Source organism: Medicago sativa, chromosome 4 (genome assembly GCF_051527215.1).
Source record: "Medicago sativa cultivar Bolivia chromosome 4, Bolivia_mono, whole genome shotgun sequence".
Lineage (NCBI taxonomy): Eukaryota > Viridiplantae > Streptophyta > Magnoliopsida > Fabales > Fabaceae > Medicago > Medicago sativa.
Genome location: NC_140752.1, coordinates 30,347,861 through 30,372,135, shown reverse-complemented (window position 1 = coordinate 30,372,135; position 24,275 = coordinate 30,347,861). Strand labels below are relative to the sequence as shown.

General features: G+C 32.0%; 2 protein-coding genes and 1 long non-coding RNA gene across 3 annotated transcripts; 2 read left to right on the top strand and 1 right to left on the bottom strand.

Moving 5' to 3' along the window:
* Nucleotides 1-1,911: 1,911 nt before the first annotated feature.
* LOC146927678 (uncharacterized) lies at nt 1,912-4,031 on the top strand. The gene is made up of 2 exons (XR_015005803.1): nt 1,912-2,526; nt 3,798-4,031. It is a non-coding gene; the product is annotated as an uncharacterized LOC146927678 (long non-coding RNA).
* A 1,516-nt stretch (nt 4,032-5,547) lies between these two features.
* LOC146927677 (26S proteasome regulatory subunit 6A homolog) lies at nt 5,548-9,386 on the bottom strand. The gene is made up of 10 exons (XM_085700927.1): nt 9,109-9,386; nt 8,917-9,033; nt 8,711-8,818; nt 8,306-8,497; nt 8,041-8,232; nt 7,569-7,687; nt 7,312-7,399; nt 6,926-7,045; nt 6,700-6,840; nt 5,548-5,803 (listed from the first exon to the last, which is right to left on the bottom strand). Exons 1-10 carry the CDS (start codon nt 9,223-9,225, stop codon nt 5,726-5,728), a joined length of 1,272 nt encoding a protein of 423 aa, XP_085557053.1. The 5' UTR covers nt 9,226-9,386; the 3' UTR covers nt 5,548-5,725.
* A 2,108-nt stretch (nt 9,387-11,494) lies between these two features.
* LOC146927676 (late embryogenesis abundant domain-containing protein / LEA domain-containing protein) lies at nt 11,495-14,489 on the top strand. The gene is made up of 2 exons (XM_085700926.1): nt 11,495-12,600; nt 13,927-14,489. Exons 1-2 carry the CDS (start codon nt 11,608-11,610, stop codon nt 14,254-14,256), a joined length of 1,323 nt encoding a protein of 440 aa, XP_085557052.1. The 5' UTR covers nt 11,495-11,607; the 3' UTR covers nt 14,257-14,489.
* Nucleotides 14,490-24,275: the final 9,786 nt, after the last annotated feature.

The window sequence follows — 24,275 nt, the reverse complement described above, 5'->3', positions numbered from 1 at the left end:
TGAGATTCACTTTTCATTTAAAACTGCAAAACGCGTGTAACCACATCTTTCTCCACGTCCTTCTTCCTTTTCATTCTCTTCTCAATTATACTTTTCTCTCTCTTCTTTCTCACTTGAAATGCAACGCCATTCTCCCTTGTTCATATCTTTTCTTTCAATTGGGTTGTAAAAGCATTATCAATAAGGAAAAAAATAAAAATTAATTTTATTTTTGATAAAATAACTTCATCGAGACATAATAATGTACTGTTTTTATTTAGAGGGTACTATTTTTATTTTTGAAAAATATGTCTTGGGCGTCTCGATAAAGTTATGTCTTGTTCATAAAATTATTTTGATAAAGTCACATTCTTAAACAACCATTGGCGTGGAGTGGGTAGAGACATTATGTTAGTGTTGGTGATTTCTATCCTCCTCTACGCATCAAGAGGTAAACACATAAGCCCATATAGTGAAATTTTGTGCTTACGAAATTCATGACAATGAGTTTATTGCGCTTAGAGTTTTAGATTTTTGATGGCTATCTCGCGAAAACCCAACACTAGATGTATACAATTTTTTTTCTTTTCACTTTTAGTAATGTTTAAGAAGTATAAACATGCCTTGTCAAAAAAAAAAAAAGAAGTATAAACATGTAGTGATTAAAAGTATAATTTGTTTTTAATATTGTGAATAACATGAACAAAAATCTTGTATATGTCTAACCCAAACAACATTAGAGAATTCACTAGCATTTATTATATTTATTCTTTAAGTACCCCTGTCATAACTTACAGGAAAATTTTACATTTAGAAATATCATATAATTAATTTTCAACTTATTTTGTCTCGTATTTACAAATACATCGAAAGACCCAGCACAACTCAGTTAAACCAGAGCGACATATATTAGTATCACAATCATCGGTAGTAACACACCAATATGTATGATCTGTGATTTCAAATAAGAATTAAAGATTAATAATAAAAAAAGAGATGAACGATTATGGCTGTGATAAAGAAGATAATTTAAAATAAATGAGAAAAATAACTTACTGCCACCGGTTACAAGACCAATTAAAGAAAGAAAGATGACTAAAGCATGAACAAATTTGCAAATTTCAGCCATATTTTTCCTCCTTTGCAAATAATAAATAGAAAATTTGTCGATCACTTTATAAGTAAAAATCCATGCATTGTTAAGTGCAATTTAATAGCCTTCTGTATTTATAGAGTTGGAAAGAAATCATTTATAATTTAAGAATTATTGTAAGTGCCTCTTACTTACATCAATACGTTTTGCATATATTTTTAATTTACTTAACCTTAGTGAAAATCTCACATGAAACTTTTGATGATCATTAGAGGTCAATATTTTTCTTTTCTAAAGTTTCATTATATATATTACCTTTCAATAGAGACAATGGAAATATTCGAAAAGAGAAAAGTAGTGCTAAATAATAGAAAGAAAAAAATAGTTATAGTTGAGACTCCTGTCATTTCATTGGTGAAATTTATGTGACAAACATAAATTATTGTTTATAAAATTGTGAATAAATTAAAATATAAAGAGAACACATAAAGTATATTGAAGAGAATGTATGTAAACACAAAAAATATATACAAAGATAAGTTTTTGTGGCTTTTATAAGGTATAGTGATGTTGGTGTATTAACTTAATATATAACCATCATTCAAGCTAAAAATGCAATCCATTGAACAACAATCCAAAGATCATGCCAAAAGATACAACGAAATACCCAAACAAGCTGGCAAACACTATATACATATCGGATCATCACTTGTCACTTTCACCATAATTAAAAACTAAGGAGCCAATTAAGTATATTATGAGAACTTTGATACCTATGAGGACATATAATCCTCCATGGTCGTTCTCACTCTAGTAGCCCAACCACCACGTCTTGCAGTTCCATAAATCAATATGCAATGATAAAAAAAAGCCCCGCAAGTTGATTTTTTTTTTTTTGTGTGAGAGAAATTTGCAAAATATATTTGGAAAGTTGCAATGGTTAAACAATACTTTTTAGAGAAAAGATGTATTGCTTGACAATTGAAGCAATGTAACCATTCATGAATAAACTCTTTCAAAGGGTTGTTTCTCTTCACCAAAGTATATAAGTTTCTCTATAAATAGAGACACTTTGAAGGCAAAGAAAAATGGAAAAATATAAGAGATAGAACATCACATTCTTGTGAGTTTGTGAGTCTAAATTCTGCCAAAAAATTGTACTAAATCATTCTTTCTTTTCACTAGTGCACGAGAGAAGTTGACATAACTTTATTCTGTAAACTACCTTTGTCGATACGCTTGATGTGAATGTGCAAGTCAAGTCAAAGATTTCATCGTATCCTGAAGAGGATTCGCCGGTATAACCCTTTTGCATCTGGTTAGCCTAACTGGTGGGGCGAATCGAACCTAAAAGTTAGTGTATCCCACACACGCTTTGAAATTTAGTGCACACTTCATCATGTTCATCTTCATCATCTTCTTGGTTAAGTTATTGCAGCAGACTCCCAACACAGGTTCTAACATTTTGTTCAATACCTTGTCTTTTGAATTATACAATTGTCTTCTCTAAAAATATGAAAAGTTTGAAACCTCATAAACTAATCCAAACAAAGATAATTTTTGTTTTGAGATTTCAAGGAACAATATAAACTTTGGAGAAGGAATCGCCCACAAGTTTATAATCACACCTTCAACCAAAGATTCTTCCAACCCTTTTTATGATATATCTCAATAAATAACATAGCCTTTGAGAAATTGGTGTGATTAGAAGAAGTCTTACCCAAGAAATAAGAAAAGAAATCCGTAATTGTCGCATTAATGTCCTAAAAAATGCCACTAACACTAACAAAACTAGGCTTACCCAAATGGTAACATCAATGTTTTCTTTGATCCAACTGCAACAAGTCTTATTCCAAATTTCCTCCTTAATAAGGGGAGTAACTCTATGATGAAATGTTACAACAAAATCTTTTAGAATTGAGAAGCAATGATATGAATATAGCTTCTTTTTAAAAGACTTCCAAATGAAGACGATAAAGAGAAAACTAAATATACAATACTTTTAAAAAAAAAAAAACTTATTTGTTTCCTATACAATGTATCAAAGATAAAACACCAATACTGAAATAAGTAACAATATGATCGTGTATGAGAGACCCCCTATCACTATCAAACCTTCCATAAAATAGCACTAGAAAAAGAGTATGACAATGCAATGCACAATCACCCACCTATGTTTCATTTCAAAAGGACAACTCCCTGCACCTCCACCAATGCCACCACCAATACCATGTCCAAGCCCTCCACCAGCACCAAGTCCTCCACCTCCTCCGATACCCCCACCAATGCCACCACCAACTCCACCTCCAAAACCCCCACCAGCACCTTCACCGATCCCACCTCCTAGTCCTAAACCTCCACCAGCACCAATGCCACCACCACCAAACCTTCCATGTTTGAATCCGTGACCTAACAAATGTGGTGGAAGAATCAAATGCTTATCATCCTTAACTTGTTTACCATCCGCCACTTGAAACAAGCCAGTGACAAGTAGAATATTGCACAGGACGAAAGCAACCATAACGTCATTAGAAAAAACTCTCATTGTTACTGAATTTGATAAATGTGTAGTATTGAAGGAAGGAGTAGTGAGTTGGATCCTGTGGTGGAGGTTTCAGATATCGTATTACATCATCATTATCCTTCATCTTTTTTTGTTTTATCAAGTTTATTCTTTATTGTGTATAAATAACCTAACTGCTTAAGTAATTAATCAATGTTGCAGTTTTGTTGGGGAGAGCATGCATGATGATGGAAGCCTTGTGTTTGCTTACTACAAAGATGGTGCCACTGATCCAACTTTTCTCTACTTTGCCTATGGCTTGAAGGAAATCAAATGCTAACCTAAGCACATTTAGTTATCGTGTTAGGCTGAATAAAAGATTATGTTACTCTAGTGTTTTTGGGATTTTGGTTTTCGATATACAATTGAGTTTTTGAGTTTAATATTATTTTCTAATTAGGAGGTTGTTTCAAAATTTACATCTTTACATCCTTTCTTATATTATCATTATAAAATTTTCAGTAGTATAGTTTTTGTTACGTATTTTTGTTATATTTGTTGATTTAATTACGATCGTGTGAAGTTAGTAGGTAGTTGGAGTTTTTGTTAGCGAATAATAGGCCAGCGAAACTTTCATGACACATGTGGAATGTTTTTATATTGCATGATTATTGTTGACTTGTTTGTTATCCATGTATTCCGTTAGCACTAAATTTTAATTGGTCGAAGTTTTTATAAAGATGATTTTGTGAAGCTTTTGTTCGCTGTAAATAGCATAGCTCTTTTGGTACTAACTGAATTCTCGTGTGTCATAAAATAAATTTAGTAGACTTTCGTTGTTTTTAACTCAAGTATAGTGAGCTTTAGATGTGCTCAAGAGGTTTCATTTGGTGATTCCAGAACTGGTAGACAGACACATTTGACTAGTAGTTGGGAAGTTTATTGTTTGCCTAGCTAGGATAAGACCTCATATTGTGAAGATTTTTGCTCTTCACCCTGTGTATTTTGCTCGCGCCCTGCAAGCCTGCCAAATATACCCTTGCGTTAGTTAAGTAACGCAGCGTGACTTAACTAACGCACGTTATCAGCAATGCGTGACTTAAGTCACGCACCACTGGCCTATGCGCGAGTTAACTCACGCACGTTGGCCGGTGGTTTGTCCACAAGAACAGACGTTTTTGTGGACGGTGGTCACATTTTCAACCTTCAATCCACACGTTTTTAACAAACTTTACACGTTTTTTTTTTACCACATTTATGGTAGTTACAACCTAGGCTCCCATTTCTACCTATAAATACATCTACATATTTCCCTATTTCCTCACACCATCTCACTTTCTCCCCCTCCTCACTCTCTCCCTCTATTTCTCTTCGTTTTTTTTTCTTTTCAATATTCTCTAAGGTAAAAAGTGATCAATTGTCGTTGGGTTGAGAGCAAAATGTGCTGGGTGGAGAGCAAAATTCTATTGTGAGCAAAATGTGCTGGGTTGAGAGTTAGAAATTTGGTCGATTTGGATAACAAGTGGAATTTAGATTTGATTCACAATTGGTTTTTTTCTTGAAAACACTTAATCGGATCATTGTGATCTCGCCGATGACATAACTTGGTGGGGTGACAACAGCTCTAATGAGTTTCCGGTTAGCAATGCATACTATTATATCACAACTAAATGAATCAGATATGATGGTGAATGGAAGCTAATATTATAGAAATGGAAGATTAACATCGAATCCAAACTTTAATGTCTTATGGCTCATGAGCGTCTATTGACTGATCATACATTTCATAGTTGTGATATCTTCAACATGAAAGGTGTGCAAATGATGATGAAATTAGAGCTGTGCGTCTATGCTGTGACTTGTGTAAATAGAGAAACAAGAAACAATATTTTACAGCCCAATCCAACCTAATCTAATAATCAGGTCACGTTCGAATATGTTCCTAGATTATGTTTTTGACTGCAAACTATAGTTTCTTGATCTCAAGCAATAACATTACGATCTTGGCGAGCTATATAGGTTACAAATAAATCATGTGAACAAATAAATCATGTGATTAGAGTAAAATAGCACCCCAAATTAAGCTTTCACTTGGCCTGAGATGTCTCAGCTTTTTTTGAACTGAAAAATAGTTTGTTACAGAATCTAGCTTAAGCATAATAGTTCAGGCTTGCTTTCTTCTTTGCTTGGACTTGAATTATACCTTCATTAAAGTCCTCGTGGTTCACCTACATTTGAAACAAAAAGAAATAGAAAGGAAATTCCCACATCAACAGGTAATATAAGAAGCAAATTATATGTTGGTCTTGTACTTGCACTGATTTAACAAAATGGCGAAATCATTATGGCAACAACTATATAAAAGGTTTGATAACTACACACTAGAATTGTTAACATATTTCATTTTATCAGTGTAAGCATGCTTAAAGAGATATTATGCCTAAACGTATAACTATCATGCTCAATTATTATTTTATTAAGATGCCAAATTGGCCCACTGAAATTGCCACCGGGGAGATTAATCGCACAAACTACCAATGGGCAGCTAAAACCTATGCTTGGATTATGATGAAGAGTTGCTTCGTTATATATATATATATATATATATATATATATATATATATATATAAATATATGTTTTAATTAAATTCTCTTGTTTCAATTTTATAAATCTATCTATTATATAAACTTATCTAAATTTCAGTTTCAATATCCATGATGTATGTTTTAAAATTTCAATTTTCAATTAGAATTGTGTTACGAAAATTTGTACAGAAAAATGACCAACTAAAATTATATAAACTTACCTAAATTTCAGTTTCAATATTCATGATGTATGTTGACCAACTAAAATTAGTAAAATTCTCTTCAATTATGGTGTAGATTTAAACTTGAAAACGAAACTAAGTTGTTGCGGGTAAATTTGCCAAGACAAATGTACAACCAATTTTTTTTTTTTTTTTTTTTTTGAGGAACCAAAATTAATTGTTATTGGTAATTTATTTTGGGATATATATATATACACTTCATAGGATTTGTAGTGCTTATATAATTCATAGAATATATCTTGTAAGATGATTCAGGGTGTATAAATTAGTTGTTCCAAATCTGGCAGAAAACAAACCTCAGTTGCATCACGGCGCAGAGCCAACATGCCAGCCTCAACACAGACGGCTTTCAGTTGTGCACCATTGAAATCATCTGTGGACCGAGCTAGTTCTTCAAAGTTTACATCTGGGTGAACATTCATCTTCCTTGAATGGATCTGAAATACCAACATGGAAACAATCATCAAATATTCTCAAAAAAAATAAATAGAACAAAGCAGATGAAGTATGAGGATACCAAACCTGCAGAATTCTAGCTCTTGCTTCTTCAGTTGGGTGAGGAAACTCAATCTTGCGGTCCAATCGACCAGAACGCATGAGGGCAGGATCAAGAATATCTGCACGATTTGTTGCTGCTATCACCTGCAATTTACAAGCGTAAATGAAAACCTATAAATTTGGTTCCAACTTCTAAATCTATCTAATTAATCGCCATTCAAGTTGTTAGATTCAAGGTAGTCTTAAAAAAGTTGTTAAATGAAGGTCAACAAAATTATGGGAGGCCCAAAACACAGCATTCAGGAACATATGACCTATTATGCTTAACCCAAAGCCAGTATTCATCTATCATACATAACTTCATCACCTCAATAAAAACATACCATACAGATAAGAAAATTAAGACAAACCTTAATCCGGTCGTCGCTGCTAAAACCATCAAGCTGATTGAGCAACTCTAACATGGTTCTTTGAACCTCCCTGTCCCCACTCACTTCACTGCAATCAGCCACGATATAAATAAATTATAAGGTTGAAGAAAGTCCACAGTATTTTTACTATCTAAAATTCAATACTTGAATCATTAAACATCCCCTTCACCACAAAGAAAGAAAGAAAGAAAAAATCGAGATGTTGATCTAAAAGCCTGCATGCTAAAATTTAATACCTATCAAAACGCTTTGTACCAATTGCATCGATTTCATCTATAAATATAATGCATGGTGACTTCTCTTTGGCAAGTTGGAAGGCGTCACGAACAAGTTTTGCTCCATCTCCTATGAACATCTGTACAGAATTTCAGGTTACATCATCAACTATTAATCCCAATACAAAAATATAAATTCAATTTATAAAGGAATGAAGGCAAATAAAATAGAGGGATGGGATAGCAAAACAGCAGAAGAGATACTAGTAACCAAGCAAGTTTGTGTTGAAAATAAAGACTAAAAGAAATGAATAACAAAAAATCCTTGTACAATCAGCAGGGGGACGTTGTGCATGCTGAAGAAGAGACTAGCTAAGAAAAGATTGAACTGAAAATAACAGAAAATTCAGGCCCAATTGTACAACTATTCAGTTCAAACAAGGAAAAATGGAAGCTTTAGCCGAGATCAGAAATATATATAATGGTCATATACCTGGACAAGCTGAGGACCTGCTAACTTGAGAAAAGTGGCATTTGTCTGTGCTGCACAGGCCCGGGCCATTAAAGTTTTCCCAGTCCCTGGTGGACCATATAAGAGCACTCCCTTGGGAGGACGAATTCCTAACTTCTGGAAGCGCTCTTTGTGGGTCATTGGCAAAACGATGGCTTCAACTAATTCTTGGATCTGTTGACAAAAACAAAGTTATGACTGGCCACAAATTCATATTAAAAACATATACAAAATAAAAGATTACTACCTGCTTCTCTAATCCACCAATGTCATTGTAGTCCTCTGTTGGCTTTTCATCAACTTCCATGGCCTTAACTCTAGAATCATACTCAGAAGGCAGAGTATCCAAGATTAAGTAACTATCTTTGTTTACACCAACAAGATCACCAGGTTTTAGCTTGTCCGGGTCAACAAGTCCAACAACTGGAAGAAATATCGTCTGCAATCAAAAGAAAAGTATTGAATTTATGGTTGCGACAAGGTATATGAAGAGCATCTCTTCAAAACCTCCTAACTGTGAATAAGTTATTGCTAACTGAGGCCCCTAAAAACAAACAACCTGAAAATGGTATGGTATATATAAGCACAACATATATATATTGAAATATGAAAACATCTATGGAAACATGATGAAATGGTATATCTCACACACCTGTCGAGTAGATGTTTTTAGCACAACACATTTTCCCTTCCTTTGTGAGTCAAGGTCAATATTAGCACCATCTTCCTCAGCCTCATCTTCTGGATTCATTTCCAATATCTAAATTACGCATAGCCCAGAAAAACCATCAAAATCCATTATCATCAAATCCAGAAGATCATCTATATAAACAATACTCAACAGAAACAGAAAGGTACCTCAACAATGTTACCAACGAGATAGGGTAATTGTTTATTAAGCTTAATTTTCTCCTGATTCTCTTTAATCTTCTCTTTATACGATTCAAGTTCCAGATTCGTCCTCTGCAACTCTTCCTGCATCAAAAATTCAACCAAAATCAGGAACTAAGCAAACCCTAATAAGTAGAAAAATGAATGAATATAGAGAACCTTGAGGATGCGAATCTCGTTGTCGAGAAGACGAGAAGCTCTGACGATATCATCGGTGCTCATATTAGCTAATTGGTCATCTTCGAAGTTACCATCTTCTACCATTGCACTCGCCATAATGATTTCAATTCAATTTTCGTAAGATTAAGGGTACTAATAACGTGAATCCAAATAGACGCAGATTTCGGAATTTTTAGGTTGGTTCAATTCAGCAGTAGCAGCAGATTAGGGATTGATAAAGTGAAAACAACGATATATTAGATGCTTGAATTTCACTCTCATCTTCTCTTACGTTAAAATATACACTCTCCTTCCCTCTTATTTAAAATATATTAAAAAATATTTCACTCACCTCCCTTAAGAGAAGTTTGAATTACATCTTTTTTCCCTCTTATGTTAAAATCTACACTTTACTCCCTCAATATTTTTTTTTTAATTTTCTAATATTCTAACAAACAAATAATAATCTAACACACTTCGAAAAAATAGTATTGTTGATCTATTTTAATATATTCAAAATTTGAATACATATTTTTCGTTATTTTTTATTCACAATTTCATAAACATTTAGTTTTAAACCATATTATAAAATAAGAAACTACCCAGAATAAAATTAAAGTATGCAAAATATTACTAAAGACAATAAAGTACCATTATATAAAATTTAATTTTATACTCAAAATTATAAAATTAATAAAAAAATATTTAAATTTAATTATTAATGACATTTAAATTGTAAAGAAATTAATTTATTTTTCTTAAATGGTGGTTCAAAATTAATATATATCATAAAAATATTTATTTATGTTGAAATAGATTAAAGTACAGTTCATATTTAATTATTAAGGGAGGGACTTGTAATTCAAGCATCTTATATCATAGGAGAATATAAATTTTACTTTTCAAAGGAGGAAAGTGTGAAAAGTGTATATTTTAACGTAAGAGAGGAGGTGCGTGTAATTCAACTCAAGTATCTTTGAGAGAGGAGGGGAGTGTAATTTACTCAAAAAATTATGCCAACTCCAACTCATTGTTTTCTGTCTAGAAAAACTCCAATCCAATATTAAACAAAAAAAAAATAGTTTGCGTTTTTTGGTGGTGGCCGGGGTTTGAACCTGAATCTTGAATATATTATGCATTGTCTATACCAACTGAGTTATGTTCATGAGGACAAAAAAATAAAATAGTTTGGGTTTAAAAACAAAAACCCAATAGTCAAAATAAAAAAATTATAGTTATCCAATATTTCAATTTTTGGCGTTTCTTCAGAACAAATTTATTCATCTCCTATCAGACAACTTTTCTTGTCTCTTTTCTCTCAACGCATAAACCCACAACAAATTTAAGATTTTTCGTAACAACTTCCCTTTTTCTCTCTCAAAATTCTCCAATTAAGGATATGGATCTATCTTGTTGTGGATTTCACAGGGGAAAGGCAACATGTTGTGGATTTCACAGGGGACAGAATCGATTCTTGAAGAGAGAACCAAACATGTTGGCAGGTTCGAACGAATTTTCGTAGATTTTGTTCGAATTTTCTCTTATCTTAATTAAAAATCAAGGGTTAATTAAGTTTTTAGTCCTTATAAATATTCACAGTTTTGTTTTTAGTCCATACAAAATAAAATCACACTTTTTAGTCGCTGTGACATTTTTCTTAAGCATTTTAGGGACCAAAAATGTTGATGGAAATTTTTGATAGGGACTAAAAATGCTGACGAAAAATTTTATAAGGACTAAAAACACTAACAGAAAATTTTGAAGGGACTAAAAAATGTGATTTATTTTTATAAGGACTAAAAACAAAACTGCAGATATTTATAGGGATCAAAAACTTAATTAACCCAAAAATCAATGAATCAAAATTACTACATAAATATATTCACGATTGTTTTCACTTCAATTTTCATTCACTGTGTAGTGTAGTTGTTGTTGTTTGATGATTTTGTGAAAGATGAGAAAAATGAACGGAAGTTACGAAATAACATAACCTTTTTGCTTCTAACTCAAGTTTTTTTTTTAAGGAAACTCAAGTTTTTTTTTTGTAGGGTTTATTTACAATATCCAGAGATATATATATCTCTATTAATTTTTGTTAATTAGTTTTTGTTTACTAATTTGGTAAATTGATTGTTGGTTAATTTACTTAATCATTTTTCATTCGTTAAACATCTATTCTATTCTAGTCTCTACACTCATCCTTGAAAACCAAACATAGCCCTAACATTTTGACACGAAGAGTAATACGTGTGTAACAGTCAAACCTTCACAACACGTGTCACTCTTTCATTCCATTTCACAACGCCACGTGGCAACTAACCACCGCCAAAACCGGAACACATAGAAACTCAACAAATAAAACCGAACAAATCGCCACAACACAAACAACCTTGTTACACTCTTCATTCTTACCACAACACAATCCTAAAAATCCTCAAAAGAAGAAAAAACACCAAAAAAAACCAAAAACATAGTTCAATCTCAAACCAAAACAACACAATGATGAACCTTTTAGCTTTGAGTTTGTTCATAACGTCACTAACAACAGCAAGTATTTTCTCTCCAAATCCAAAACAACAACCAAACACAATCGTCAAAGAAGGACACAAAGTTGTTGTTGTTGAATATGATCAAGATGGTTACCAAAACACCAAAATCTCAATCTTACCAGAACAACAAAAACAAGAAGATTACACCAACATGGATTCTGGTTTCATAGAAAACACCAAAGACAGAATCAAAGAAGCTACTTCTGTTCTTCCAAACATGGGTCAAGGAATTTCTCACGATGCATCTTCATCACATTATAATCTTCATACACCAAATGCTAGAGATGCTAAAGAGCTTATTTGTGATGTATATGGTAAATGCAAACATGTAATGGAGAAAGCAAAGGATAAAGCATCAGAAACAATTGATAAGAAGAGAGATATTTTGCATTCAAACAAAGAAGCAGTGAAAGAAGTTGGTAACAATGTTGTTGATAAAGCAAATGATGTTAAAGAGAGAGTTTATGATAAAGCAAATGATGTTTATGATAATGTTCAAGAATACACAAAAGGGTCATTAGAAAAAGGAAAAGAAATGGGACAAACGTTAAAGGAACATGTTGTGAACAACGTGACCGAGACGAAAGACGGTGTGAAGAAGTTTATGTCATTATCTATGGAGAGAGTTGAATCTTTGATGAGTTTGTTGAATTTGTTGGGATTTGCAAGTGGTTATGGAATGTGTGTTTGGATCACATTTGTTTCTAGTTATGTTTTGTCTAGGGTTATGCCTAGACAACAATTTGCTGTGGTCCAGAGTAAGATTTATCCTGTTTATTTTAGGGCTATGGGTTATTGTTTATTGGTTACTTTATTGGGTCATGTTTTTGGACATGGAATGAGAAACAATAATGGTGGTGGTGTTATGCAAACTTGGAACCTTTTGGCTTCTCTTTTGACTGTTTTTGTTAATTCTGTTTACTTGGAGCCTCGGGCCACTAAGGTATGTTCTCACTTTTGTTTTTTTCAATTTTTTTATTGCTGCTCACAATTCATATTGTTTTGGTTTGACTATTTAGTTTAGTTGATTGATAAAAATTTATGTTGATGGACCCACTTGGGTTTAGCTTGGTGATATTGGCTTGGGACCTAAGAGAGTTCCTCCTCGAGGTCTCAGGTTCGATTATCTCCAGTACCATAAAAATTATAGTGTGCTTTACTTTGGATAACTTTGGTAAGCATCAATGTGAAATCTTTTCAATTTTGAGCCTTGATAACAAGATTGTGGACATTTGATAGGTAAAGTCTATTAAGAATTTTGTCTAGGATTTGATTTATTTGTAGTTTTTCAAATAGACAATTGTTACTAGTTAGTTAGTATATTGGGTAGGTCTACCACCCATTATGGCCATGTTTAATTGCGAATGCGATTGCTGGTTCGATGGGAGGCAGGCGCCCCCAAAAGGCTCAAATCATTTTATCGAAGTCACCATCGATGCAAACATATGACATTATTTTGATGCTACTATCTTCTAATGTAGGCATTTTTCCTTTTTGATTGATTAATGGCAAAATGAAGAATGGAAATTTTATAGGTTTAAATGTGTAATTGGTCCCTGCACTTTCAACAGATTTTGGCATTGGTCCCTGCACTCTTTTTTGTTTGGCATTGATCCCAGCACTTTGTAAAAATATTGGCATTGGTCCCTGTACTTTTTTTTGTTTGGCATTGGTCCTTGCACTTTGTAAAAATATTGGCATTGGTCCCTGCACTTTGTAAAAATATTGGTATTGGTCCCAATTAATTCATGCCACGTGGCACCAATACCAATATTTTTTCAAAGTGCATGGACCAATGCCAATATTTTTAAAGTGCAAGGACCAATGCCAAAAAAAAAAGTACTGGGACCAATGCCAATATTTTTACAAAGTGCAGGGACCAATGCCAAAATCTGTTGAAAGTGCAGGGACCAATTACACATTTAAACCAATTTTATATATAACTCTTTGCAATCTCATTGGGCTCTCTCAAGTCTCTGTAGTATGCACTGAATTTGAATAAACATAGTCTCATATTAGTACTTAGAGTGAAATAACACAGTTTTTATTTTCTTAAGTTTGTTATAACTTATGATCATTGAAAAAGAAAATTTAATTAAACTTTTGAGTTCCTTAAATATCAAGTTAAGTTGAATTACTTGCAAAATCTCAATTTCTTATCTACAAAGCTTATAAAGAAATTTCTATAGTCTTATAATTAACATTCAATATTAAAATTTAACTATGCTTGATTATACTCATACATTGTTCTGTTGTTTTCAATGATCAGTTAATGTTTGAAAGGATGAAAATAGAGAAAGAAGAAGGAAGAGGAAGAGAAGACATAACAACTACAGAACGTAACAGAACAGAAGAACATCAAAATTCACCAGATCCTAAAAAAACATCTACAACTACTACTGCCACTGTTGCTGCAGAAGGGACAGAATCTCAAACACAAAGGAAAGAGCATGATGATGCTGTTAGAGCAAAGATAATGAAGCTTAATAACAAGCTGAAGAAATTGAATTCATATTCTTCATTTCTAAACATCCTCAATCTCATGTCTCTTACTTGGCATCTGGTTTACTTGGCTCAAAATGTTCATCACAGTTGCTAATTAACCAAATTAGTGGTGTTAAGGGTTAATTAATTTGTACTTGTTTAAGTGTTGGTGTTTGTGTTGATACATGCAATGACTTGTAGTGTTTAGATTTGTATCTTTCTGGTTTGTTTTGGTTGGAACTCAAAGGTTTATGAGTAGACATATCACATATGTAGTGTATATTTTAGTTTGTATTCATTTTGTTTTTGATGGTGAGGAACTTTTACTATTGCTTTGCTTCATGGTTATTTAGTGTGTAATTCTTCTATATGACTCCTTTATTTTCATAATTTCAAGACCCCTCTTTGGCCATTTGTACTAACCCTGTACGAGGACCCAAGATCTATGTTGATCTTGGTATGAATGGTCAATGGTCAAACATTAACATTATAACCTACTCAAAAGTAATGTAAGAAGGAAAAAGGTAGAAGGAGGATGGAAATGAGTTTTAGATGTTAGAATTTCTTCTAATAATTTGTGGGCTGCAATCAATTGTTAGTTTTGGTTTTAATAAAAACGGACTGATGTTGTGATCCATTTGATGATGCTTAGGCCCTAATAAAAGTGATCAATAGATAATGGGTTTTTGGGCCCTTAATCTGATTTGTGTAGAAACATAGTGTAGGCCCAAACACTAGGCCCATGATGGGTGGTGCCTAGGGTTGCACGGTTATAAATAGAGAGGCTAGGTCCCCTTTGCCATCACTCTGACTATTCTGCTCATTAGCGGTTTGCCCCATTGAAAACCCTAAGTCCGGAGCATGTGAAAGGTAAAGGAAGAGTCTTGTCTCAAATCTCGGCGAATCCGGTAATCATCGTTTACAAGTAAGTGTGTTCTAATTTCATGTAATAACTCGATCTTGACGTATAGATTGTTTACATGTGGTATCAGAGCCTATTATTATATAATTTAGAACCCTAACGTTTGATATTTGTAGACTGCATCACATATTTAAATTAATATAAGCGTTGTGCTGCAAATCGCAATTTATCTCTATTGAGTTGTATCAAAATTTGTTTTAAATTTGATTTGGGATTACAATCGCCGTTCCTAGGCCTCTGTTATACCGTATTGTTGTGTTCTTGACAAATCGTTGTTGTCCCAAACTGTATTTTTAAGCTGAATTCATACCCTTTCTCTAATTTTATTTTTGGATTGCTATAAATTAAGAATTCAGCTTTTACGGCATCAAACTTTTATTTAATTCAATTTCAAGTTAAAGTTGTTGAAATTGTGTGCCAACTCAGTTTTAGTTTCATTCAAATCATATATGCTAATTTTCTAAATCCATATTTTGTATTCAACTGTACAGAAAACAAAAATTTAGAAAAGCTTTTAACTCCCCGAATATTTTGTTAGTCACCATTGTTCTTTGAGGGGACTATAATTACACGGTGATTGCCTTTTTTAAATTTTGTTTTGTTGAATTTATGAATATATATGTCACTCATAGACATATTTGTATTCAATTATAGACAAAAAAAAAAAAAACTTGTGCATCATATACACCGCAGTTAATCAAAGGATGTTTGAATTATCAAACTGGATTTCATTGTAAGACTGTTAGGTGTTGACTCAATATGAATGGGTGCACCTTCTATTCATCTTTTCATGAGTTTCCTTTTCATATGCTCTCGTAGCTTTTGGAATTCTTGTGAACCACTATGTGATATTGATTTTCAATTTCATGCTATGATTTTTTTTTTTTGTTTTAATTTGGACAGAATTTATCATATTTTGGCATGAATTGATTGAATCATATGCTATTAAAGTGATATCCTTTTGGATATTAATTTATTTTACATTAATATGGATCGGAAAAGATATGTTTCTCATCATACAATTGAATTCAAGTTCTTAAAGTGGATATGGATATCGATTAATTTTGAGTGATTTGTTTCTAAAGATTTAGAATCAAATCTTTTCACTTTGGCTCATTTTTCTCTAATATCGTTGCCATATCTTGGAATTTGATATTCTTTTCAACCTTGGTATTTTTTTTTTTTGGCTGATATATTTATATATATGGTATGTACTTCACGGTGAATTTGCATGTTTGTTTATAACGTTCAACTTTGTTCTCAAGAATTTGTTCTTGTTTTAAGCATTCAGTTTGAAGTTTTGAATTGAAAGATTTGTTTGTTAATATTCAATTTGAATCATTGAAATTGTTTCAATTTTCAAAATTATATGGCTGAAAGGGAAATTAAATATTTTCTATTGTTGTATGTGTTTGATCTTTGTTTATCTCACAAACAATTTTTAATCAAAATAAAGCTACTTGAACAAGAGTTTTGATTATTTTCTTTGTGAAATTTTGGTAAATTTCATTAATCTATATCAAAGATTGTTTGAGTTAAATAATTGTTTGCTCAATTATTATTATTATTATTATTATTTTTATATGTGTATCAAAGATTGTTTGAGTTAAATAATTGTTTGCTCAATTATTATTATTATTATTTTTATATGTGTCATAGATGCATTAATATGTGTGAATTTGGTAAATTGATCCAATTTTGTGTGGCTCCTTCTTCTGTTAAGTTTATGGATAGTTTCCTTTAAATATGACTATAGTTTCTATTCTATTATTTGAGTGGATTTGAGATTGGTTTATGCATAGATTGAAGTTGCTTTAAAAATATGTTTATCATGATTGAATTACAATTGCATGTGTGGATTCAGAGACAATTTTGAGTAGTCATGTTCAAATTAAGACCATGTATTTTTGTGCTACTCCTTTTGATGTTGTTTTTGTCACTAAAAATTGATGTTATATTTGTTTCTGTTGCCATAAGGTTTGCGATTTTTGAAACAAATTTCACATGTTGTGATATTGTGCATGTGCATCTAATGTGAATAAATATTGGCATGATTATTATATGAATATTCCATCATGCATAATTTTATTTTATCTCAAATCCGGAAGAAAACACCATGATTAATATTTTATGGATCAAATTTTGCATTTTCAAAAGGATTTGATTTGATTTTGGTGGATTGATTTGATTGGAAATAATTTCCAAACATTGTTTTCACATTTTTATTTATGGGAATAAATTTTATTTTGTGAAATATGTAAAAAAAATTTTTTTTTTTGTGAGATATATATTCCCATGGATGAGTTTAAAATATTATTTGTGAAATTCTCTTTTATAGAAGTGAATTATTCTATTAAAGTGTTGTAATTGTGAAATTACTTTAGACTCAATTTTGTCAATATCACCAAATACCAATGTATATGAATTTATTTTGTATAAATTATATATTGCCTTGTTCTTATTGGTATGTTCGCTTGTGGAATATCATAAAAGTTAATTTTTGAGCAATTCTGAAGGCAATTGAAAACTATTATCCTTGTATTGTATTGATATATTATTGGAGTCTTTCTTTTGTTATACTAGTTTGTTGTTGAATTATGAACCAATTGAGATGACAATATGCCAAATTGTGCGGAACTTTAAGTCATCGAAGCTTAATGACTCTACAAGGAGAATTGATTACACTTTTCGAGGTTAGCCATGATTTAATTAATTTAAATTCTTTTATTGAATTTGATTACACATGTTCCCTTATTTTATAGGGGATGGGCATATCCTATTGGTGTAATATTAATTGACATAACCATTGTGTGATAGAGAATATAGTTGAATATTTGTTTGAATGTTTTAAAAATCTTGGATTGATAATCCAACTATCATTCTCTATCAAGTGGGAGAATCTTACATGTCATCAATTATCTATAAATGAGAAACAAATATCCTTTGTTGAAAAATACTCTTTTGTTTATTATGGAGACTTACATTGAGGATATTATAGTCTTTTATTAAATATTTTTTTGTGACTCTTTTGTCTTTTATCCTCAATTGTGGTAAAATTCAAGTCTCATATATTTCCGCTGCGTAGATAATTGATTTAAATCATTACTTGTTAATGAGATTATGAGTTTAGCGGTAATAGTACTCTTCCAAAAGGATAACAGATAATGATATCTTGATTTTCTTCTATGTGCTTTTAACGTACTATTCTACCGCATTGTATCAAACAAAATTATGATGAATGCAAATTGAAACGATATTGACCAGTCTAGATGCATTTAAATGATGCATATTTTTTCTGTGTCATATTTTGACAAGAGTAATTGATTCCTATGCAAAAAGAATTTCTTGCGTTGATATAGGTCGTTACCACCAAAGTGGGACCGCCTCTATTGATTGATTGATGAAATTTCCTTTTGTAGTTTGAGGAATGTTTTTAATTGTAACATGTAGTTTCCTGCCCAAAGGTGGTTATTGCATTTTACAATTAAAAATTTATTTGGGATAAGTTATTGGAGAATGTTTTGAACTAAGGAATTTGCCTGCCCAAAGGTGACAAATTTCTGAATTCAATACATGTTCATTGATTAACTTACCTGAGGTTTTGACTGGGGTTATAACCTTAGTTTGTACATTCTGCCCAAAGGTGATTGTACAATTATATTGGCCTCATTGTGATAGCTTGTTTATTGTGAGCTATATCTTGTCAAAAGATATATTTTGATGCATTCATGTTTTGTCTCGTATATTTCCTCAATGGATAATTGTTATGCTTTTATTATGCATGCTCATTGATTAACTTATATAAGATGGAGTTATTGGAGTATATGTTGAACCAATGAATTTGTCTGCCCAAAGGTGACAATTTCCCAAGTTCAATGTATCCTCATTGATTAACTCAATTGAGGTTTTGGCTTGGGTTTCAACCTTAGTTTGTGCATTCTGCCCAAAGGTGATTGTATAATTATATTGGCCTCGTTATAATAGCTTGTTTATTTTAAGCTATATTTTGTCTTATGACGTCTTATGACATATTTTAATTCATTCATTTTTTTCCTTATCAATGAATGATTGTTTTACTTCCATTGAGATCTTAACCGAGTCAAACCGTAAGAAATGGAAGTAAGATCTGGAGTTATCTCTAGGAGAACATGTCTGAACTGAAATAACCTTTTGGTAAGTGGGAGATGACTCACAAGTTAAAGTATCTGACCATAATGGTCTCCATGTGTCAATGAAAAGTTATTGGACGTAAAAATCTGACAATGTTGTAATTTAGGAGTAATTGTGAAGTCAGTGGGAGATGTCAACTTAATTTCAAATTAATATCTAGGAGTAATTTTGAAGTCAGTGGGAGATGTCACCATAATTTAACATTCTAGTTTTGAACTTGTTTTGAAAAATATCTTTCACGTAACCTTCATTTAGGATGAAACTTGTTTGTGTTACCTTGTTGGAGCAAATTTGTTTTAGTTTTACTCTTGGAGGTAGAAAACTAAGTTTGAGTTTAAACTCACATAACCTTGCTTCATCCTTTGTTCATCTATATAAATTGTCTCTAGTAGATGGTTCATGACTCCCTGGATCTTTTGTTGATAGTTTATTTAAGTTGTCTTTGATTTCACATAACCTTGCTTAGTCTTTCATTGTCAAAACTTTTGTTGCTATTAGGTCTAATGTTGAGGAAGACATCCTTTACTTTATGACATAAACACTTGGATCATATTTATTGGGGAAAGGGCTGAGAAATTAATCAAAGTAAATATTCTACCTTTCTTAAAGTTTGATGATCCAGGTACTTGTGTGGATTGCATTAGAAGCAAACTTACTAAAACCAAAGGTTACAACTAGCATTTTTGAACCCTTTGAAATTGTCGAAAATGAAATTAGTGGCTCCCAACTCCTATAATTTATGGTAATGAATTATTTATTACATTCATTGGCTTCCTAACCTTGACATTAATTGTTCTTTTAACCAAATGACTTAGGTTCATTGTTTTCAAGAGTCATTTTGAATAACATGAATACTGTGAATTCTTTTGATGCATTTGGTTAGTGGGAGTTTGAATTTTATATTATTAATTTTTTGATGATGAATTTTTCTTTCACTTATTTTCTTTGATATATTGATGTGAATTTCCATTCAATTTAATTATTGATGATGAGATGAATTCTTGTATATATCAAATATCAAATGTGAAAAAATTATAGCTCAGTGTTGAAGGGATCACTATGCCGGTGATCGACACTATTTTGGAGCTGAGGCATTACATGTGAAAAATTTGAGCTCAATGTTGACATGATCTTTATGCCGGCTGTTAACATTATTTTGGAGCTGATGTATTATGTGTGAAAATTAGAGCTCAGTGTCGTTGGGATCACTATGCCGGTGATTGACACTATTTTGGAGCTGAGGCAATGTGGTTTTCCGTGGACCGCATAATTTCTCTGGCTTTAAGGCATTTGAGAGAAATCACACAATTTCTTTGGCTTTAAGCATTTGAGAGAAATCACATAATTTCTTTGGCTTTAAAGCATTTGAGAGAAATCACATAATTTCTTTGGCTTTAAGCATTTGAGAGAAATCACATAAATTCTCTGGCTTTAAGGCATTGAGAGAAATTGAGGATCGACAATGAAAATGATAGTATGGTCGATGATCACGTTGACATATCATTTCTTGCTACACTCTACACAAATGACTAGTCGACGGAATTGGTGATATTTGTAACCATGGAAGGTGTTGTATCAATTAAGGATATAACTACCGCCATGATTCGATATCATTCAGTTCTTAGTTGGACGGAGTCTTTATTAAGTGTTGCATCATGGGATCATGTAGTGGCCACGTTAGGAAGTTTGTTATCAGTCCGAGAGTCGTTTTCAAAAATATTTTTATTTTATTTTTCATTATTTTTATTTTAAATACACAATTGATTTTGCCCAAGTGGGAGAATGTTAGAATTTCTTCTAATAATTTGTGGGCTGCAATCAATTGTTGGTTTTGGTTTTAATAAAAACGGACTGATGTTGTGATCCATTTGATGATGCTTAGGCCCTAATAAAAGTGATCAATAGATAATGGGTTTTTGGGCACTTAATCTGATTTGTGTAGAAACATAGTGTAGGCCCAGACACTAGGCCCATGATGGGTGGTGCCTAGGGTTGCACGGTTATAAATAGAGAGGCTAGGTCCCCTTTGCCATCACTCTGACTATTCTGCTCATTAGCGGTTTGCCCCATTGAAAACCCTAAGTCCGGAGCATGTGAAAGGTAAAGGAAGAGTCTTGTCTCAAATCTCGGCGAATCCGGTAATCATCGTTTACAAGTAAGTGTGTTCTAATTTCATGTAATAACTCGATCTTGACGTATAGATTGTTTACATTAGAATGAGGAAAATGAAAGAAGGGAAGGGTATTTATATGCAACTGTTGAACATATAGTTTATCTAAGTCGATCAAAATGTGTAATACCAAAAAGAAAAAACAGTGAAGCATCATATTTGACCATCTGAAATGATCTCACACTTTAAAGATTTATTGACCAAGTTACTATTTAAATTATAGACAATTATAGATGATGTAATTCGAACTTGTTCTCAGTACTGGTATGATGTAATTCGAACTTATTCTCAATATTAGTTCCAATGTAATCCGTTTGAATGTAATCTGAAATGGGTTTAGACTATATTAAAACCTGTGGTTTAAAGGGTTTAACGTGTTTTGGATTATGTTGTATTATAGATTATATAATTCGAACCAGTCAAATATAGAAAGTTTGAGCAGCGTCGTACAACGATCTACTTAGATGGGCGTGTTCAGTTCACTTTGATGAAGCTCTAGAACGAGAGCATCTCTCTCTTCCCTACCAAATTTCTTTGCGTCAAAATCATGACGAAATTCATTATAAACAGCTTTAGCAATGGTTATAAAGCAACATTATATGAATGGTATTTTGACCGATTCCCTTTCTCTGATACCAAACTTAGTTCCCATGTTTTTTCTTTAAAAAAAAAACTAAATTCAACTAGGTTTGGTAAATCTCAATTTGCAAACAATTTGAAAAACACGTTTCAGAGAAAAATTTCATTTTCGATTGCAGAAAATGCAGCCATGAACATCCGAGAGAGAAGAAATTTGGTAGGGAAGAGAGAGATGCAATGTGCAATGATCCAGTGCGGTGATGAATAACTAAATCATGTGGGTCTATTTAATCTAAAGGTTAAAATTAGTGGTACACCGATGAACCACTTAATTGATGGTTCACCCTAGAATCCACCGTTAAAATCATGTTCTCTATATTTGATCAGTACAATTCAAAAGATTGATCAAATTAGATTCTTTCTTGGTTATCCTTTCACGAAATTCGTGAAAGTTTGATTCGTCTAATTATGTTTTCTATATGTGTTGAATTACACTTTGGATTATTTAATCCGGGCGATACAATTTAATTTTTTTTTATGGCGTGTTTCGTGAAAGTTTGATTCATCTAATTATGTTTTCTATATGTGTTGAATTACACTTTGGATTATTTAATACGGGCGATACAATTTAATTTTTTTTTATGGCGTGTGAAAAGTTAATAGGATAGAAAAAAAGTTTTAAAATAATTCTTTATAAAGGTAGGACGAGCCCAATCACCGAGACCTTGGTGGTAGAAAATTGGTCTTCTCACTTCTTTTTTTGCTTTCACATGCCGCAAAAATATTCGTAAAGTGTGAAGAGCAAAAATAAAAGTGAAAAGAGTTGCATTCTTGCTGGTAAGCCCTAAAATGCAACCCAAAAATAAAGTTTGGTCCATTAAAAAACTTAACAAGCGGTGCCAACCGAGACCTTTCATAAATGAACCTCCCATCACCCAGAAAATAAGATAATGTTATCACAAATTCATGACAGTCTTTTATTTCAGAATGTGTACTTGTTTAAAATTTCATTGTGATGCACCGTTGAAAATTTTTACACTTCTAATAAAGTTTACTTAAAAGGATGTATCAAAAGTGAAGATAAAAAACTTTTAAGGGATTAAAAATCGAAGAAATATTTTAGATAAGTTAAAATAAAAAGTTGGTATATTTATAAAGACAAAAGACATATTTAACTTTATAATTTATTAAAATTAACATGGTTTTTTTGATTGTTTACTTAAAATTATGGTCTCAGGTTGAGGGAGTCTAATATATAGCAATACAATTCGTAATGAAACATATTTAACTGATTGAACAATGAAGGTTAACTAATCCAACCGTATAACCATATTTAAACAGAAAAGATTAAGGGAAGGGACGAAAAGGATCAAAAGCTATCTTAATACAAAAATTAAGATAAAGAATATGTGTTGAAATTTGTCATAGATTACAATATAGTTATTAGTTACCAAACAAATGACTAGAAGTCTAGGCACTTATGAGTTCGTATAGAAAGTGGACCCTTTTCTGCTTGTTAGTCAAAATTGTATGTCGGTCATTGATATACATTGACGAATGACAACCAATACTTTTTTTTTTTTTCTTGGCATAAACAATACCCATTTTAATTAAGGATGAATTAGATAGGACCTAGCTTTTAAAAAAAAAGTTTTCTTGTTTTACTTTTAATTAAAAACATCTCTTTATTTTTACATTTTTCTTAGTTTTTTTTTTACAACTGTAATTAAAGTATTTAACTCTATACATTCATCAAAGTGTCTCTAGTTTTTGGTTCATCAAATTTGTCTCTATTTTTGGGAAAATACTTAGGTGACATAATGTCACCGTGCATTAAATCTGGTTCACACAAAGGTGTTGTGTTGTGTGGCCCAGATGTGTTGTGTGGCCCAGATGTGTGGCTCAAATGTTGTGTGGCAATGTGTGTTGTGTGACTCAGATTTAATGTCACGGTGACATTATGTCACCCAAGTGCGCATGAGAATCAATAATAATCTGTTGAGTTTTCTGACCTCCCAAATAAATGTCCCCCATCTAAGAATCAAATTTAGGTACACTTCCTAAAGGTTCTCAAGCATATGCACTCTAACCAACGGTTGTTGATACCTTGTTCTTAAAGTATTAAAATCAGACATAAAGAAAATAAAATATTTTAAAATTAAAATCCAACACAAAAAACAAAACTAAAACTAAACAGAAATATTTAATTATGTATATGAAAGCTTTAAATTAATGGATGTAAATGTTATTATAAGTACTGAATAGGTAAAATTAGTTATTAGTATTAAATACA

Bases quoted from the DNA above. Each gene is read 5' to 3' on its own strand.
- LOC146927677 (XM_085700927.1), bottom strand. From the start codon at position 9,225: ATGGCGAGTGCAATGGTAGAAGATGGTAACTTCGAAGATGACCAATTA. The intron at 8,819-8,916 runs GTACCTTTCTGT...TGCGTAATTTAG, and splicing joins TCGTTGGTAACATTGTTGAG to ATATTGGAAATGAATCCAGA. The intron at 6,841-6,925 runs GTTTGGTATCCT...TTGGTATTTCAG, and splicing joins CAAGAGCTAGAATTCTGCAG to ATCCATTCAAGGAAGATGAA.
- LOC146927676 (XM_085700926.1), top strand. From the start codon at position 11,608: ATGATGAACCTTTTAGCTTTGAGTTTGTTCATAACGTCACTAACAACA. The intron at 12,601-13,926 runs GTATGTTCTCAC...TTCAATGATCAG, and splicing joins TGGAGCCTCGGGCCACTAAG to TTAATGTTTGAAAGGATGAA.